The sequence below is a fragment of the Podarcis erhardii genome (genome assembly GCF_964252035.2).
Source record: "Podarcis erhardii genome assembly, chromosome: 3".
Classification (NCBI taxonomy): domain Eukaryota; kingdom Metazoa; phylum Chordata; class Lepidosauria; order Squamata; family Lacertidae; genus Podarcis; species Podarcis erhardii.
Window position 1 is genome coordinate 64,442,208 of NC_138507.1, and position 18,934 is coordinate 64,461,141.

The window sequence follows — 18,934 nt, forward strand, 5'->3', positions numbered from 1 at the left end:
CTATACACATGGAAATTGGTTCAATAAAAACATGTCATTGACCTATGTTGCATCTGATGTGTCCAGATCAATATGGCAACAATTGTCTCTGTAACAAATACCTTTTGGTTGATACTCAGATATACTCAGATATACTCAGATATAGGATGCTAAATCCTTTGAAGTAGTCCCATTCAATGTAGTAACATTAAATCTGTTTTGTTGTGGTTTTGTTTCAGGATTAGAACTGTATATAAATCCAATTGATATTGTAAAGCAGGCTGTGTACACAGCTTGGATAATAACATTGCACAAAAAATAGTTTTATTTCTTCATCTCTATGGCAACTCACCCTCAAAATGGTATTTAAAGGGTAGAATGTTTTTTAATACTGGAAAAAGTTCATTGGCTTAAAGTGATATATTTCTTCCCCTCCTTTTAAAAGTAGGTTCTTTATAGCTCTAAATTATTAAGCTACTCTCACTCCATATTGTGTTAATATCTGCTGAGCTACTCCTTCCAAATCCTTTATTTGTTACTTAAATCTGCCAAAAGATTAAATATTTGTATACAAGATTAAGTAGCAGTAGTCTTAAGAGTGCCTGCCAGAAGTATTTGGCGAAATTTGTTCTTGCCTCTGAAAACTCATACTGCAGTAAATAAGTCTTTAATATAGCACAGATCTTGGTCTCAGTGCATCAGAGTGACATGATTGTTTTATTCTGTTTGTTTTCAATCTTATTTTCCTACTGGATTTTTAAATATTATGGGATTTTTTACTTGTAAACTATCCAGAGAATGTCTGTTACTGAAGGACATAAATAATGAAAATAAATGACTAAAGGCTTTTCTAGAATGTGTTGAAAATATTTTTACTTTTGGCTCTGTATGTAAGAGCTGGCAAGGGCTCTGTTAATTTGCAAGATTTAACCTCTTGTTGATTATATATAAAATAAATACTATTTGCCCCACATTGTGTTTCAGTGTTTGCTTTTGTGTTTACATTTGCCCTAGGTTTACATACACAATAATCTTGAAACAGTAGCCCTGGAATAAAATACAAAAAAAGTTACAAGGTGGGTTTAAAAACAACAACATTTTTTCCCCCTGTTCAACGTATGATTTGCTAACTTTGTATTTTTTATGTTTGCAACATGAAAGCTCTAAAAATTGACATTTTGCAGGATAATTTGGTATGCATGTTCAGGGTGAAATTCTGTATTTCAGATTTGATTACTAACTGTGTCTAAACACCTGTTTAAGGGGGCCAGTAAAGATGCAAATAGAATGTAATATCTTGGAATATTGGAATGAAAGAAGAAGAAGAAGAAGAGTTTGGATTTGATATCCCGCCTTTCACTCCCCTTCAGGAGTCTCAAAGCGGCTAACAATCTCCTTTCCCTTCCTCCTCCACAACAAACACTCTGTGAGGTGAGTGGGGCTGAGAGACTTCAAAGAAGTGTGACTGGCCCAAGGTCACCCAGCAGCTGCATGTGGAGGAGCGGAGACGCGAACCCGGTTCCCCAGATTACATGACTACCGCTCTTAACCACTACACCACAGTTGGTGAGCACATTCATTTTGCTTTGTAGAAAACCCAGTTCAGTTGCTACCACTCTTTCACCAGGGAGGGTGACATGAGTGCACAAGACCAATTGAACTGTGCTTTGCAAAGCAGAGTAAGTAAGGCGTTTTGAGCATTTTAGTTGCAGTTTTAGATTTCCTTACCTGGTGGTGAATGCAGTAACCTGTTTCCTTACCTGTTTGTAATGCAGTAACCCTGACGACTGTGATGCATGATTCAAATTTGGTACCTATGTTCAGGACAGATAAAAATGCAGAATATCTCCCTTGAAATCTTGCTTGAACATGATTTCAGTTGCCCTCATGTGCAGTTTTTGGGCTGCTCATTAGTTGGTTCCTGTGGCAAACAGGATGCTGGACTAAGTAGGTGCCTTTTACCACCTTTGTCCTCTATGCCAACTGCATTTTTGTTGAAGAAACCAGAAACCAGACCTGACCTCCGTTATTTTATTCCAGATTAGACAATTGTGTACTGTGCACAATTGCAGGGTAGCCTTTTGAAGAGAGTACAGAAGAATCTGGGGTTTTAAAAGCTGTCTCAGTAAACTCATTTTGAAAGCTGATTTCTGCACACTATTTTTTAGAATGTTGTCACTGATATTCCCCCCCCCCCCGCCACCTCCAGGTTCTAGCTTGCAATCCGCCTTGGATATTTTACATGCAATAGATATAAATCCTGATAACAAATAAAGGTTGCCATAGTTATTAGATGATTACAGACTATGTAACATGGTTGAGAAATTGAGAGGTAAGCAGGAAGGAAGGTGGTTAACTGAAAGTTAATGGGGAAATTAGCTGAATTATTATTACATAATAAATGTCTGTTAGGCTGGCAGTAGTTAGGATTAAAGATAGCAAGAGAATGGGGTTGAACCTTTCAATATACAAGAGACAATCTCATTTGGAAACAGGAACCTCTCCTGGCCAGATTCATGGCAGCCAGCCCACAGTGGGGTTTTATTTTTCAAACTGGATTCAGAATTGTTTTGTAGCACAGGTTGGCTTCAAAAATCTTTCATCACAATGGAATTAAAATGCCTATGGAATGTAAACGGGTAACTATGTTAAAGGTAACAGTGGACAAGATACAGTTCAGCTAGCTTGCTTTTCAAGTACAGTAGTACTAGCTACTTATATAATACAAATGCTTTGACTGCAGGCCTCCCTCCCTCCCCCACTTATTCAATGAGTGCAACTTAACTCCCCATGTTTTTGTAAGGTTATGCTGATATTCATCTTATGTTCTTTCTTTCAGCCACTTTAAAAGCTTGAGGTGTAATAATGGCCAACATGACATGAATAGAAGGCACATAGATATGTGGCTATCTGATTATAGGCATTACTAAGGCTTTGGGGCTCTTATTTGTTCAGTCCTTTTGGCAAGTTATTTCCCCTATTGAATTGTGCATACTGTGGGTTTCTAGATAAACTGCTTGCACAGAAAAGGTGGTAATTGGAGAAACCCAGTCCTTTTGTTAAAATCTTTTTAAGCAGAAGAGCTTAAATGTATGTATGTTCCTACTCAGTCTCTCCAGGAGGCTGCTGCTTGTCACTTCACTGCTACTTTGCAGATTTTCCCCACCCATTTCTTTCTTATGGCACTTAAATGCTGTTTGTTTTTGTTCATGAGTGGCATTTTGCAGAAAGAACTCACAAAACCTTGGGTACATGTGTATGGCCCACTCCTTGTTTGAAGGAATTGGCATGTGTCTGGAAGTCATTTTTGTCTGATACAAGGAGTAGCCACGATCACTGGACAGAAGTTGTGTGCACAGAACGCTAAGAGTGTGCCAAGCATTTTCTCCTTAGCTGAACCTCATAGCTGCTTTTTAAAGTTATTGAATAAATAAGTATATATAATTATGATATATCATACCACAACCTTTGGTAATCATTGATATCAAGTGTAGGGGGCGTGGGTTTGTCCTGTTCAAATCTGAAAGTCCTTTTGATACAAGCAACATCTTGAGATAAGGGATTTCTGTGGTGCAACTGACATGCCTCTGGATTTGGGATTGGCTGATAAGTGGAGTATGTACTTTAGTGCAAGCTGAACATTTTGTACATGCGTGCGCGCGCACACACACACACGAGTATTTGGCAAAATTATATCTGAATTGGGTATAATTTTCATAGCTCTTCCAAGCATCTGCAGATGCTTTTAACTACTGCTGTATAAAGAGCATTTTTAAAATTTAACCATGAACGATATTACTGCCTGGGAGTATGCTGCTGCCCTTGCAACACCAGATGAAGAAGTCCGTTTCCAGAGAGAGTTTACAAGCTGGCACAGGGCTAGGGCTCAGCAGCATTTTCTGATATTTCAAATCATTAAGAGTTTGTACTGAATTGTATTGTTTGATTAATTTGTGCCTTCTTTTATATACTCTTGTTCTTTTGATATGATCACAATTACTGTAATGTTAATTTTAAATGTTACTAGGGTGAGCTGCTACTAAGTGAAATCAAATGTGGGTTTGTTTGTTTTTTGGCTTGTTAAAGTTGTATGCTCTGCTCTGTGAGAAATTTTAAAAATGTATTTAAGCTGATTTGTGAGCCAGCCTAAGAGAGCTAGAAACTCATTTAGCTTTGATTCCTATCTTTGACAGTACAGTAAATTCTGCATCTGGCCTTTAAAGGGATTTAAAATGGGATTAGGCTATCACCAATGATAGGTATATGAAACCTCCCTGTTCAGAGGCCACAGAGTTAAGCTGCTGTATGGGGGCTCTTTGCTTTAATGTCCTGCTTGTGGTTGTCCCAGAGGCATCTTGTGGTTATTTTGGAGAATAAGATGTTGGCATGGATAACTCTGTAACTGATCTAGCAATGATAAATGCTCTAATTAAAAAAGGGTTTTGGATATACCTCTCTGTCTCTCTATTTAATATGGTTAAATATAATAAAAGTTAGTATGTATGTATGTATGTATGTATGTATGTATGTATGTGTTTGTTTGTTTGTTTGTTTGTTTGTTATACCCCTCCCATCAGTTACAGGCTGAACAAAATCCCACTAACAGTTGAGTGATGTTCATTCAGGTTTCCTATAATTCTCCCCAAGCACATAATGCAATACAGATGTTGGAATGTGTGTATCCAGTTTGAATGATGTGCTCATGAAATATCTCATTGAAATCCGGACATGCTTAGACTGCCTAGGATCATCTTCTCTCCAAAGAAACGTTCTCTCCCATCAGTAGATTTTACTAGATAATCTACCTGCCTGTAGTGTGTTATTAAATGAGTTGCCCTACTTAACTAGAATAGGACATGCTTAAAGAAAAGGTTTTTGATGCTTTACCACTTTCAGATTCAGCATTGTTTTCACTGGATAAACATGTGTTACAATGCACTACCAAAAAAAAATTGGATCCAAAGGAGAGGGAAAAGGATATGAGCAGTGTTCTTCAAACACTTGCACAACACTGTTCTAGCAGGACACAATGCTTTGTGGTACGGGTGTGCTTTCATAAGTAGAACATCCACTTTTGTATTTAGCTGCACTTTTCTCGTATAGTGCTTTGTACTAAGTATACAGCAGCCCTTCAGAGAGCTGAAGCCATCTTCCATCTGTGCAAATGCATCTTCAGCTGTAGCTTCAGTAGGCAGAGCAGAATATATGATTCCCCCAAACCATGATAGTTAATCAAGCAGGGAACTCAGCACAGAGGTTAGTTGGCTCAGTTGACAGCTAATCCATTGAGGTTAATGGAAGATTAATTAGAAAAAAGGGGCCTGCAATAATCTGTTGATATATTGTTCAAATGTCAAAAAGTAACATACCACAGCAATACAGAGCAGGAGAGTAAGAGAGGTGCTTGTCATAAGATGTTCCTTTTCAACCTCCTCTTGCTGGCTGCCATGTTTGTGTGTAGCATAGAACCTACTTGAAAACAAACAAACAAAATCTGGAGAGCGCAATCACACATTCTTCCTTTTTAGTATTCCTCCTTTGTCATATTTGTACAAAAAGGAACCTTAAGCTGTGTATTAATTACAGGGGGAAATATGAATAGAGGTCAGAATTTGCATGTTTGCTTTCAGTTGAATTCTTATATATGGAGAATGGGGTCAAATTCAGGTTTGGGGCATTTGTGTCACGAATGTCCTGCAGGCTTTGTTTTGCTTTTACTTGCCTGTTGGAGACTGGCAGAGGAGGGACAGAAAGCTCAGTCCTTCCTCTGGTACTCCACTTGATTTCTGTGTTTCAGAACACTTCACACAAACACCCTGTATCAGTTCACTAACTTGCCTGAATACTATTCTTTAACACTTATGACTACTGAGAGAGTGCTTAAATATAAAATTGTAAATATACTTAGTGAAGATATAATGACTTTCTCATTCAGCTGTTTTTCACCTTAAGTAAGCAAGGCAATGAAATCTATTGACTTAAACCAGTGGTGTCCAAACTTTTTCCAGAGATGGCCAGATTTGATGAAGTGAAGTAGAAAGGCAAGATATACATGTTTTAGTAAACAACAAATATATTTTTTCTTGTTCCATTCTCATGCTCCCGCTGGAAGACCTATGAATAAGTTTGAGGTACCCACAGTAGTACAAATCCCCAAAGGCAGGCAAGTGCAAGTTTGTAATTCTGCTACATTCCTGGTGCCTCATTGAAAACCCACAGGCTAATTCCTCCTTCTATTTCTAAATTCCTTAGTGTAAAAATTTCATTTTCAGCAATTAAAGGAAAGGACAGTTTTAAGAACTAGTTAAAAAGAATGTTGACCTTTTTGTGACTTTGTGTAATGGGTGATGTCAAAAGCAGTTTAAACATCTGAAACTTTTCCAGCACATATTCTTTTGCAAGAAATGTTGCTTTGCCTTATTCTCTGAATCGTTAGCATAGACGTTTGTTTAGTAAAAGGAGGAGCTTTAGGGATATATGAATATTGTGTCAAAGCAAAGGAGAAATTGCAACCTGGCAAATGGTGACAGAAGCCAGAGTGCACGGAAATGCCTTTTACCTTCCCGCCGCAGGAGTACCTATTCATCTACTTGCACTGGTGTGCTTCGAACCGCTAGGTTGGCAGAAGCTGGGACAGAACAACACATGCTTACTCTCTAGTCGCACGGATTCGAACTGCTGAACTTCTGATCAGCAAGCCCAAGAGGCTCAGTTTTAGAGCACCGTGCCATCCGCCCCCAATAAACAGCTAATTAGAGCTTACTACACCTTCCCCTCTGACTCAGTCTCAGGAGAAGGAAAATGTAAATAGAATGAGATAAGTGCTGCTTGCAGAGAAAAAGACCACATTCCCAGGGCACATTCCTCTGATTCCAAGTTGGTATCTGAATTTACTTGGAGTTGATCAGCACAGAAATGATGCATACAGTGGAGCCATTCATGACTTGATAGATGTTTATAATGTCAACCACCCTATTTATATAAAGTAAGGAAGGCTGTATTCTTTAACCTTTCCTTGTATGGAACTCCTCCGTTTTGACAGCTGCCCTTTTCTGTATTCTTTCATAACTTCTTTGAGATGGAGTAAGCAAAAACGTGTGCAGTATTCCAAAAGGAGCCGCTAACCAGGGTGCATTTGTTATCCAGCTCTTGAATCTGGTTGCAAATAATAATTTAGAAAACATAACAGTTTGCATTAAGACAGATTACTGTAGGTGCTAGCATAACACTGATTCATGATTATTATTATTTTTTTACACAGAGTGAACACATACTTGTGTAGCCTGATCCTACTATAGTTATTACTTGAAGGTACACTGGCCCAATATTGCTGCTTTTCAGTAGTTATGTAGGTTGGAGAAACTGTAAGCTTTCCTTTATAGCTTCTTGAGAGAGGACTTTGAGAGTTCCTTTTTGAAAACTATCTGAAACCTGGTTTCTAGAAAGAAGAACGGACTAAATCTGTCAGCAACAATGACATTTTCTGGATTTTACTAATAAGGAGTATATAAGGCCCCGTAGCAGTTTGGGACCAGTTTACTTGAAGAACTGCTTTCATCTGCAGAATTGGCACTTTTCCCTTTTCCAAGTGCTGCATGAAGATGGTTGTACAGTTGCAAGTAAATCCATCTTGGAATGTGGCAGCACCTAGTCTCAGGAATGCCCTGGCTATTAATACTAGGCAGGCCTCCTTATTGTACTTTCAATACCTGCTAAAACCTTTTTGTTTAAGCAAGTCAATCCAGACATGTAATTTCAATATGTGTAGGTATATGTTTTTATAAACTATTGTTTTTATCTATTTTTGATTATTTTATTATGTCAACTGTTTTTAATGTTTGTTTTTGTTTCCATTTGTTTTTAACAAATAGTAAAACACTTAGGATTTTTTCCATTTAGTCATATAAAAACCTGCTAAATCAAACTAAGTTCATGAAGAAGATGGTGCTTGTTCAAGTTTATCTCTATATTCATCACTCTAGAATTTTGATAGATGTTCCTCTGCCCTGAAAATCATTTCTAAGAGGTCCTCTCAACCCTTTGCTTCCAAGTGAGACTGGAATCAGTTTTTTTCTTATTGAGGGCAGTTCCTCAAAATAATGATGATTGATGAGTGACATTTAGCAAGTCTGAGAAATATATTTTAATGTCTTTTATTTCCTTAATTTCTAGATGAGCACAATGACGTACAAAAGAAAACCTTCACAAAATGGATAAATGCTCGCTTTTCTAAGGTAAGGGTGGCTTAACCTGATAAGTATATACATAACCTTTACCCTAGCTTTTGACAGCCAAGATGTGCATTTTCAAGAAACACCATTTTCCTGTGACTTACTATTTTTTCTTCTGTGTTTTTAACACTGAATTTTAAATTGTTGTAGCCCACCCTGGGACTTGTTGGGTGAAGGGCAGATAATACATTTACTACTACTACTACTGTTATATTGGGTTACAATGCATAGTCTTTTCAGATCATCCCTAACAAGCTAAACAATTACATCCACAGAGTGATTTGTGATGTTATAAAGGTTGTCTGCCACCCCTAATCTCTGCTGAGTGGTAGCCAGATTCCAGGGGTTTCCAGATGGTTACCCAGGATTGTGTTTCCATTGGGAATCAAGGCACAGCCGAGACTGTGATGTCTTTAAGAAATATGGTTTATTTTACACATATTTACACTGGAAGCTTTCAATGGAGGGAGTGCAGAGTTTAGAGGCTTTCACATCTCGAGGGGGGCATGTTCTCCACAGCAGTACAGCATTGGATTCCAAGATGTCTCTGATTCAGCCTGCCTTCAACCAGCACGACAAGATGGTTTTGACCTTCAGCTCTCACATGAAGGTCTACCTTTTTCCTGCTTCTCCTTCCCAGAAAACCCCTTGCCAAGCAGCTTCTTCCCCTTCCCACACTATTCCATGCCTAGCTTTAAAAGGTGACAATTTACCTTTGTGACACAGTGCCCACATTGCCTTGGCAACCTCCCCCCTATTGCCTGTGGAGTCTTTTGTCTTGTAGATGGGTTAATGGTCGGCAATCATCTCCCTTTGCCCCTATGTCTGGCTGGCAGAAAAACAAGCTCCGCCTGACAGTTCTGATTAAACCCAGCACCAAAGATTCTATAGGAGGAAATCTGGCACCAACGGATCTGGGGCATCCCTGTTCCCCCACTAACCAGTCTTCCCCAACCTGGTTCCCTCCAAATGCTTCGGACTACAGTTCCCATCAACCTCCTCCAAGCTAGCACAGCTATAGTTTGAAGCATCTGAAGGGCACCAGGTTGGAGAAGTCTGCCTTATGGTGCCGTTTCTTGCATTCCCACTGTGAAGAGGCATTGTACAACAACAGCAGCAGAATTATCGAGCTAATATCTTTTCAGAAACAAAACAAAAACAAATTGTGACGCATGATTAAATTCATTCATATGCCAGGAGTCATAGTTCTGTCCATAGCAGTATCCGGAGAATTTGATGTTGTCATATTATAATTAGATTCTGCTTGCAATATCCTGAATGCATTAAAATGGATTTTGAAGATTGCCTTTCTGTATGCTCTGTCACAATTTGACTTTATGAAAACATTCAGTGAATTTGCGTTCTGATCGAGTACAACTGCCAATTTCTGAGCATTATAAGCTGCTGAAGAATTGTAGAGTTATTCTAGAACAGTCCAAAGAGCTCACTTTTTAGCTTTCTTGTTTGACTGTTTCCTGCTTCACAAAATTATATTGGGTTACATTTTAGAATTGAAAAGTTGTATTTCCCAACAGGGAAGAGAGGCAGGAAAGCAAATAGGCATTTTAATCAGCTGACTGGTGGCTTCTTTCGAAAGCCATTTGCTGCAGAACTACTTCCTGCAAATGAAGCATCTGTGTCTACAAAGGAAACATGCTCCATTAGCAGCAAGCATTTTTAATTCTGATTGCTTCCTGCTGCAAATAGAGTTTCCTCCCCTGCAGCGATTTGATTGATTGATGATAAAGTGGCATAGAAATATAATCATTCAAATGAATCGCAAAGTGGCTTACAAACAATAACAATAGCATAATACAGGGGTCAGGAAGCTTTTTCAGCCATGGGCCGGTCCACCATCTCTCAGATCATGTGGTGGGCTGGATTATACTGTATTTTGAAAAAATATATATGAATGAATTCCTATGCCCCACAAATAATCCAGAGATGCATTTTAAATGAAAGCACACATTCTACTCATGTAAAAACACCAGGCAAGCCCCACAAATAACCCAGAGATGCATTTTAAATAAAAGGACATATTCTACTCATGTGAAAACACGCTGATTCCTGGACTGTCCACAGGCTGGATAGAGTAGGTGATTGGGCTGGATCCGGCTCATGGACCTTAGGTTGCCTACCCCTGGCATAATAGAACATCACAGAGCACAAATAATATAGAACAATTAAAAAATCACCAGGAAAACAATAACAATCAACAAAACAACTGTAATATTTTTGTGGCATAAAATTTAATATCTGGAAGTCAGCACTGGGATCATTAGGATATTGTTGATAGAGAAGTACAAATAAGTAAGAATGAGTGTATGTGTGTGTGTGTGTGTGATGATGATTTTTGTCACTTTTATAAAATTATAGATGTGAACTATGAGGATTTTATTAAAACATTATAATTTAGTTACTGGATGCTTTAATTGCTTTTCATTGTTAATTGTGCATTCATTGTTCACCTTCTGAATGTATACATTAAAGGAAAATAGGATTATGTTGTAATTTTTATATAAAACAAAGTAATCAGGGAAATTGGTGACATCTGTAGCAGTTTTATAGACATCATAATAGCATAATTACTTCACAAGTCGCTTGGACCTCAGTTGTATGTATATTTCAATAGTTTTTGTGCATTGTAGAATACCTGCTTCTTTGTATCATCAGCTACATTGAAAGTTGCTTTGGTAGTTTTGCTGCTGTTACATTTCTTATAGGGAGAAAATTGATTGTAGGTTTGTTCTCATAAAAATCAAGTACTTGTTGAGCTAAGTAATCAAGTTATAACTATTTTGGTGCAGAAGACAAAACCATCCTGCCATAAGGAACAAAAGAAGAGACAAAGACAATAATTTGCAGTTCAGTGGACCACATCTGTATGATAACTACTTTATATATATTCAAAATGTCTCTCTTCATTAATGACTCTATTCAGTGCTGTGGCCAGGATCAATGAACACATACTTCAGTAAGGTTTCATGTGCCATCAAATGCCTAGGCAGTGTTTCTCAAACTAGGGTCAGCAGCTGTTGTTGGACTACAACTCCGATCATCCCTAGCTAGCAGGACCATTGGCCAGGGATGATGAGAGCTATAGTCTAACAGGAACTGGGTACCCAAATTTGAGAAACACTTGTTTAAAGTGTCTTTTGACCGCAGAGTTATTAAAAAAATTGACGCACAGCACATTGTCTTTTGCATCTGCTTCCGTTTCATGTCTTTGCAACTCTCTCCCCCCCCCCCTTAAATGTGAGATTAGTATAAAAGAGGAATGTGGACTAATTTAACTTATATACCGTACTTTTCGGACCATAACACGCAGTTTTCCCTCCCTAAAAGATAAAGGGAAATGTGTGTGCGTGTTATGGAGCGAATGCAGGCGGGAGGAGCCGCTCTTGCTGCCTTTTCGGCAGCCTCTCCTCTCCTCCTCCGTCGCTGGGAGGGAAGCCGGCACAGCTGAGCACAGCCTGTCTGCCTGCTTGCTGGCTTGTCTACTCTATGGCTTTTCGGCAGCCTCTCCTCTCCTCCTCCGTCGCTGGGAGGGAAGCCGGCACAGCTGAGCACAGCCTGTCTGCCTGCTTGCTGGCTTGTCTACTCTATGGCTTTTCGGCAGCCTCTCCTCTCCTCCTCCGTCGCTGGGAGGGAAGCCGGCACAGCTGAGCACAGCCTGTCTGCCTGCTTGCTGGCTTGTCTACTCTATGGCTTTTCGGCAGCCTCTCCTCTCCTCCTCCGTCGCTGGGAGGGAAGCCGGCACAGCTGAGCACAGCCTGTCTGCCTGCTTGCTGGCTTGTCTACTCTATGGCTTTTCGGCAGCCTCTCCTCTCCTCCTCCGTCGCTGGGAGGGAAGCCGGCACAGCTGAGCACAGCCTGTCTGCCTGCTTGCTGGCTTGTCTACTCTATGGCTTTTCGGCAGCCTCTCCTCTCCTCCTCCGTCGCTGGGAGGGAAGCCGGCACAGCTGAGCACAGCCTGTCTGCCTGCTTGCTGGCTTGTCTACTCTATGGCTTTTCGGCAGCCTCTCCTCTCCTCCTCCGTCGCTGGGAGGGAAGCCGGCACAGCTGAGCACAGCCTGTCTGCCTGCTTGCTGGCTTGTCTACTCTGTGGCTTTTCGGCAGCCTCTCCTCTCCTCCTCCGTCGCTGGGAGGGAAGCCGGCAACAGCTGAGCGCATTCAGATTCTCAGTGTCTGCCTGCTCTATGGTTCTCCCTTACACACATGTAAGCGGCTCTGCTTTCTTTACAATGAGCTGGAAGGAGGGACAAAGAGGGCATCCCCTTCCGTCCATCCCCCAGCACCTCACCGGTAAATTCAAACAAAGCGGCTTACAAGGCTCGTGTCCCTGTGTCTCCTCCTCCTCTTTTTGCTCCCGTTCGAGGCAAGGCAGCTGCACAAATGTGAGTTCCCCCTCTCTCTTCCTTCCCTCCCTCCCTTCCTCTTCCAACTTAAAACAATATTGGGGGGCAGCCAGGTAAGCCCCACCTCACATACCACAATGGGGGGTGGGGGATGACTCCCTCAAATATTTAATGGGGTGAAAACATAATGGCACTTGGTGAAGGAGGAAATCGTTGCACAGTCATTCAAAAAATGTGGCATTAGCAATGGTTTGGATGCAAAAGAAGATGAGATTTTATATGAAGATGGCGAAGAAAGTGATGCCAGTGATTGTGAGCAGCTGAACTTCATAGATTCTGACTCTAGCACTGATGAGTTCTTGGGGTTCACAGAAGACTAGAAGAGTACTCGAACCTAAAATTCTCTCTTCATTTGTTAATGACAGTGATGATGGTTCTTAATGCCACTGTTGACTGCTGTTCACTTTACATGGTTGTAATATGATTCTGATATACCGGTTGTTTATTAAATAGTTTAGTACAACATTTGATTCAGAATATTTTTTTTCCTGTTTTCCTCCTCTAAAAACTATGTGCGTGTTATGGTCAGGTGCGTGTTATAGAGCGAAAAATACGGTAATTATATAGAAGTGATTCAGCAAAGTAAATGCCTACAAAGGAATTACATATACTTTCTAGCATCAATACAAATAGAAAAAACACAAGTTCTCTTTTATTACATAAATATATTTCTGAATAAAGTTGGTGCTCTAAATTTAGATACTGGAAAAAATATGCTCAGTTTCATTTACTGAAATTCTTCCGACCCTGCAGAGTGACCTTTCTGCTTTGTGAATGGTTCCCACATCAAATTCCCATGACTTGGGGGCATGATATGGAAAAATCTTGGTCCAAATACGAAAGTAAATAATACTTATTATGCAAGATGAACCAGAAATTTGTTTTCTGTCCTTATACTAAGACTGTTTCTTGAACTTGCTGCTAAATTAGTGTTACATAGAAACTTGCAAGCTTGTTTCTCTGTGGTAGAAAGATCATATAACAATATGTGGAATGGGAGAAGTGAGAAGGAATACCTACAGCACAGAACTGCTGAAATAAGCCAATGCTTCCCTTTTTTTTTTTCATGTGCCCCTAGTAAGCTCAGCTTTAAGGAGCTGGATGTGCTTCAAATGTACTGTATCTTGCCTTGCCACTTGCCCTGCCTTCTTATGGACCACGACTCTGTCAGCTGTGTGTTTTTTCTCATTTTGTGGATGCAGCCCATACAGTGGTACCTCGGGTTACAGACGCTTCAGGTTACAGACTCTGCTAACCCAGAAGTAGTACCTCTGGTGAAGAACTTTACTTCAGGATGAGAACAGAAATCGCGCAGTGGCGGGGCAGCGGCAGCGGGAGGCCCCATTAGTTAAAGTGGTACCTCAGGTTAAGAACAGTTTCAGGTTAAGAACGGACCTCCAGAATTAATTAAGTTCTTAACCCGAGGTACCACTGTAATTGTATGTTTAAAGAATGACTTTGGGTTCCTACTAGTTTATGACTATTATCTTCACACCTTAATCCTAAACATTTCTTTCTCCGCTTCCAGCAGGGCTGTGAAAACTGTGTCCCCCCTGCCCCCCAAGACTCCAATTTCCATTAGTCCTATCTAGCCAAGCAGAGTCAGTGATCAGGGATGATAGCTGTTTTAATCCAATAACATTTGGAGCAGGGTGGTCCAACACATGGCACCCTCGAGGCTTTTTGTGCACTGCCCCCCCCGCAGCCCTTGTACTGCCTTCCCAAAGCCAGGTAAGCAAGGCGGTGGGCCAGATTGTTCACACGTATAAGTGCCTGTGATTTCCGGCGTTTGCATCTGCACCGCGGAAGTGAGCCCCTGCACCGGTTTAGCGGGCTGCTCAGTTTGGGGGCAGCTTGTGAGCCAGTTAAACGACCCCTGTGGGCCGCTTGTGACCCATGGGCCTTAGGTTGCCTACCCTGTCCTAGAGTTTTCCAGTCTCCTTCCCAAAGCCTATCTGGGGCTTTCCCAGCTTCGGGGAGGAGGTGGGAGGGCTCTAGGATTCTGCCGGAGTCTTGTTTCTTCTTCCCAAAGCCCTGCTCCTTGGTTATCTTGCTTTGGGAAGGCAATATGAGGCGGCATCAAATTTTGGCCTCTCTCTCTTGCCCCCTCACCCCACCCGACAAGTAGTGTGTGGACTATGGGTTCTGTGTTGAAATATTATTGAAGCCCACTTGGTATGAAAAGTTGGACCGCCCTAATCTAGAGGGTCACAGGTTTCCCATCCCTGGTTTACACTACCAGTGTTAAAAGTGTTTTGAGGTGTGGTAGCATTTACAGGTATATTTTAGGCACATTTCCCTGCAAGACTTACAGACAGTATAGCACGGCTTAGTAGGCTTTCTCTGTGCATTTCTGACAACCGTAAGTGGTGAAAAATTTGGAATCTACTCTTCCAGGTGAAAATTATTGCAGGATAGTTTCATAGCAGATCAAGACTGTGAAGACAATGGATGATAGTTGCTTTAAATAGATTGTTGGGAGGTTATGTAGTGGTTGCCACCTTGGTGGCACTTTGGTCTATATAAATAATTTCACTGAGAAATCTGGAAAGCTTGAACATATGCAGAGAGAACACAATTTGAGACAAAATTGGTCAGATTGTGGCTACATCTTACATTTGTGTCATTTTATTCTTTGTGTGTGTGTGTAGAACTAAATATTAAGCACGATGGGAACTAAGATACCTACAAACTTCCCTTTTTGGGATCATTTTACAATGATTCTAAAATGTATCTTGTTTTATAGTGTGGAAAACCGCCAATAAAGGATATGTTCACAGATCTCCGAGATGGGAGGAGGCTTTTGGACCTTTTAGAAGGACTGACAGGAAATCCATTGGTAAGCAAAGCATTCTTCCAACATGAAGAAAATGAACTTCAAATGTTGCGTGTATAGTTAGAGTGGCATCATTCACTTATTTAGAATACTTTGCAGGCCTTTGCCTATAGTTTATGAATGAGCACACTCAAAGTCAATGTGTTTATGTTCTTTGCATCAGTTTGAACTTGCATGTGGTTCTTGGATTTCTAGTTCTTGCGGTTGTAATAAATTTAAATATGTGATGGCAACATTTTTTAATCTAATCAGCTATGCTGAACAATTAATGCACCTTTCCTCTGATGGATTTCCACTGCATTTTTTTTCCAGTAGAAGAATGTACATAACAGAATTAGCCCCTAGCTTAAGTTAGACAACTTCTTCCCTTTATACCTGAATTAGGAGAGAAGGGAAAGAGAAGGGGAATGTATGTGAGCCTGAAGCTTGCTACAATGTCTGTAGTTTCTATTGTTACATGTGAATGCAACCAGTGTACACCTAATTCAGTTGTCTTCTATTAAAACAAGTTGGTTCAAGCTGCCATAAGCAATGTTTATCATGCAGAATTATAATTACATAGCTTGGCTAAAATAAATGGATATACATTTGGCTAGGTTTAATACATGTATTCAGAATGTATTCAGAAATTCTGTTTGGTCTTTCTTGATCTTCTGGAGAGTATTATTTGTTAAATATCATACAATGAAAGGAAAATTTGTGATCTTAGTTCTCCTCTTATAACTGAAAATTGTTTGTTATTTGAAGCTGAAAGAACGTGGATCCACAAGAGTCCATGCCTTGAATAATGTCAACAAAGTACTTCAAGTTTTACATCAGAACAATGTAAGTTTCTAAAATAAATGTTTGCTTAGAAGTTCAGTGCCCTTGAATGGTCAGTGCCCCCGAAACAGGAGAAGAGAAGGTAACTCTGAATTAAAATTAGTTAACTACCAATTAGACTGCAGCCTGAAAAGTCTTGTTGGTGACAGGGTGGGGTTGCGGAGATGAATTTCATAAAATTCAACTTGCTTACAACTTGGTTCCCATAGTGGTTTATACTTTGCAGATGAGAATGTATAATGATACTTCACTTATAATTAGAAGATGATTTCTCCCCCAAGAAGTGAACTTGTATTTCTTGTTCCTGAATGCCTTTGGGCATCATTGATGGATAGAATGCTAACTTATTTTGAGGGGCTGAGTCAAATTATAATTTTGACTTGTTATCAACAGTTATCAAGTCTCCTGAACTGCATCAGAAAAAACTATCTTTTAAAAATAACAACAGAAAGCTAAAAAGTGATTGCACAATTAAGAATGTTGTCTACTTTTGTACTGTTTATACATATAAAGGTTTGGATCTGAATTTAATTCTTGATTTAAAGAGAGAGGTTTTCTGTCCGTCCTTCCTTTACATTTTCCCCAAAATCTGCTTCTGGAATTGGGGGAAGCCTTTCCCTAGAGGCTGTTGCTTTTGGCCACCAGATAAATATTTGGTTGCCACTGATGACGATCTCTAGGGACAACTTGATTGGGGGGAGGCATTTTAATTTCACACTTGAATATAAAAATGTGCATATCTCCTAGAATTTGTACATTTAATGACTGCTTCTGCACTTGTACATTCTAGAAGCGGGATTAAATCATCCCGTTATATAGCTTATACTATTTCTTTGCAGAAAATGGCTAGGCTAAAGAAGTGAATTGTGTTGACTGGAATAAAAGCAATGATATTTGCATGTGTGTTCTAGGTGGAGCTGGTGAACATAGGAGGGACGGACATTGTTGATGGAAATCACAAACTGACTCTTGGCTTGTTATGGAGTATAATTTTGCACTGGCAGGTGAGCGACCTTGATGCCTTATTTCAGTCCTTGCAAGTGAATTATTAATTAGCAATGGAACACATCTGCAGTTTTTCTTTTGCTGCAACCCTCTCATGCCATCTATTCAACCAATCCCAGCAATCCTGAGACCCCAGGGACAGGGGAAACGACTTGAAAAGTAGCTCTCTTCTAATAGTAAGAAACCATGTGACAAAACTTTGTGCTATTCACCAGCATGCATGCATGCATGCGCGCGCGCGCGCACACACACACACACACACACACACGGAGTAGGCTGTGGTGTTCTTGGATCTCCTTAGCTGGCCAAGAAGCTGGTAAAATGGGTTCCAATAGTTAGGGAAAGTACTAGCTGAGTATTGTTAACATCTGTATCGTCAGCTTAAGGGGCACTAGTGCAAGTTTTGTATTGGCATTGGAAGCAATGGGGGAGGGATAAAAGAAAGAGGTCAGGTCCAGGGAGCCTGCAATATAAAGTCTGGAAATGAAAAGAGTTGGGGACAGATGGGAAGGATGAATATGAACAAATACAATTACATATGCTTCTTTCATGTGGCCAATTGTGACTCACTGTCCTTTATGCTAATGCTGTGATCCATAGGTTTTGGAAATCTTGTTTTCAGAGGCTCTGTGTACTCTTGGGCAGTTGTTTTGTGTATATGTACTTGAAAGGCTTTTTGCGCTTTCTATCAGGTTAAAGATGTCATGAAAGATATAATGTCAGACTTGCAGCAAACAAATAGTGAAAAGATCCTCCTGAGCTGGGTGCGACAGTCTACTAGGCCTTACAGTGAGGTCAACGTTTTGAACTTCACCACAAGCTGGGCAGATGGGCTTGCTTTCAACGCTGTGATCCACAGGCACAAGTAGGTAGCTCCTTGTCAAATGCTGCAGTTCTAAGGAAATAAGTGCCTGCAGTTTCTTTGTCCTGGGCTGGGTAAGGAAATTTAATGCTAAGTGATGCATTTTTATTTTTTTTAAAAAATGGCAGTAACAAATGACAATAGAAGAAAACTGCCAATACAACATTTTCCTAAAGAGCACAAAGCTTACACTCAGTTCTCAATAAGGTAAAAAAAATAAATACTTGGAATTGTTTTAATGCCCACTTTGGCATATGTTAGCTGGAAAGAAAGCTGAGTGGCTTTTTTAATGTTGAGGTTACTATGTTTGAGTGATGAGCAACAGTCAAAGCCAGTAATGTATGTTCTTTGTTTTTACTTTTTAAAAACACACAAGGGAAAGTAAGAAAACATTTAGTTTTTTGGTTTTTTTTAAAAAAGAAATCTCAGCTCAATACTAATACTTCCATCTTGTGCCTTCTCACTATTTATTCATAGATGCATATATTATGAAATGAATAAAGGTCATTTATTTTCCACTTTGCAGCTTAAGATTGCAATATTGTTCCACTGAAAACCATGGAACTGTTGAAATAAATTTCAAGGTTCATTTTGTTGGGGTGAAGGTGTATGGTGAGGGCCACCACTACCGAAAGATAATAATAACTAAGTATCATTAAAACAATGGAACCAGTTAGTCACAATTAATTTAAGTCCCATTGTAATGGGATTCAGTCACAAGTAATTTAGTCATGTAAGGTCATATTGGCCCAGTTTATATATTAATGCTAAGATAACCATG

General features: G+C 39.9%; 1 protein-coding gene across 4 annotated transcripts in view; it reads left to right on the forward strand.

Annotated features, from left to right (window-relative positions):
* LOC309338219 (utrophin-like) overlaps nucleotides 1-18,934 on the forward strand; it is a 130,592-nt gene that overhangs the window by 37,840 nt on the left and 73,818 nt on the right. For all 4 annotated transcript variants that reach the window (XM_081855234.1, XM_081855231.1, XM_081855233.1 and 1 more), the window contains exons 3-7: nucleotides 8,152-8,213; nucleotides 15,375-15,467; nucleotides 16,212-16,289; nucleotides 17,198-17,290; nucleotides 17,984-18,156. In XM_081855234.1, the coding sequence (XP_081711360.1) occupies nucleotides 8,152-8,213; nucleotides 15,375-15,467; nucleotides 16,212-16,289; nucleotides 17,198-17,290; nucleotides 17,984-18,156 (499 nt within the window). The remainder of the gene's footprint in view (nucleotides 1-8,151; nucleotides 8,214-15,374; nucleotides 15,468-16,211; nucleotides 16,290-17,197; nucleotides 17,291-17,983; nucleotides 18,157-18,934) is intronic.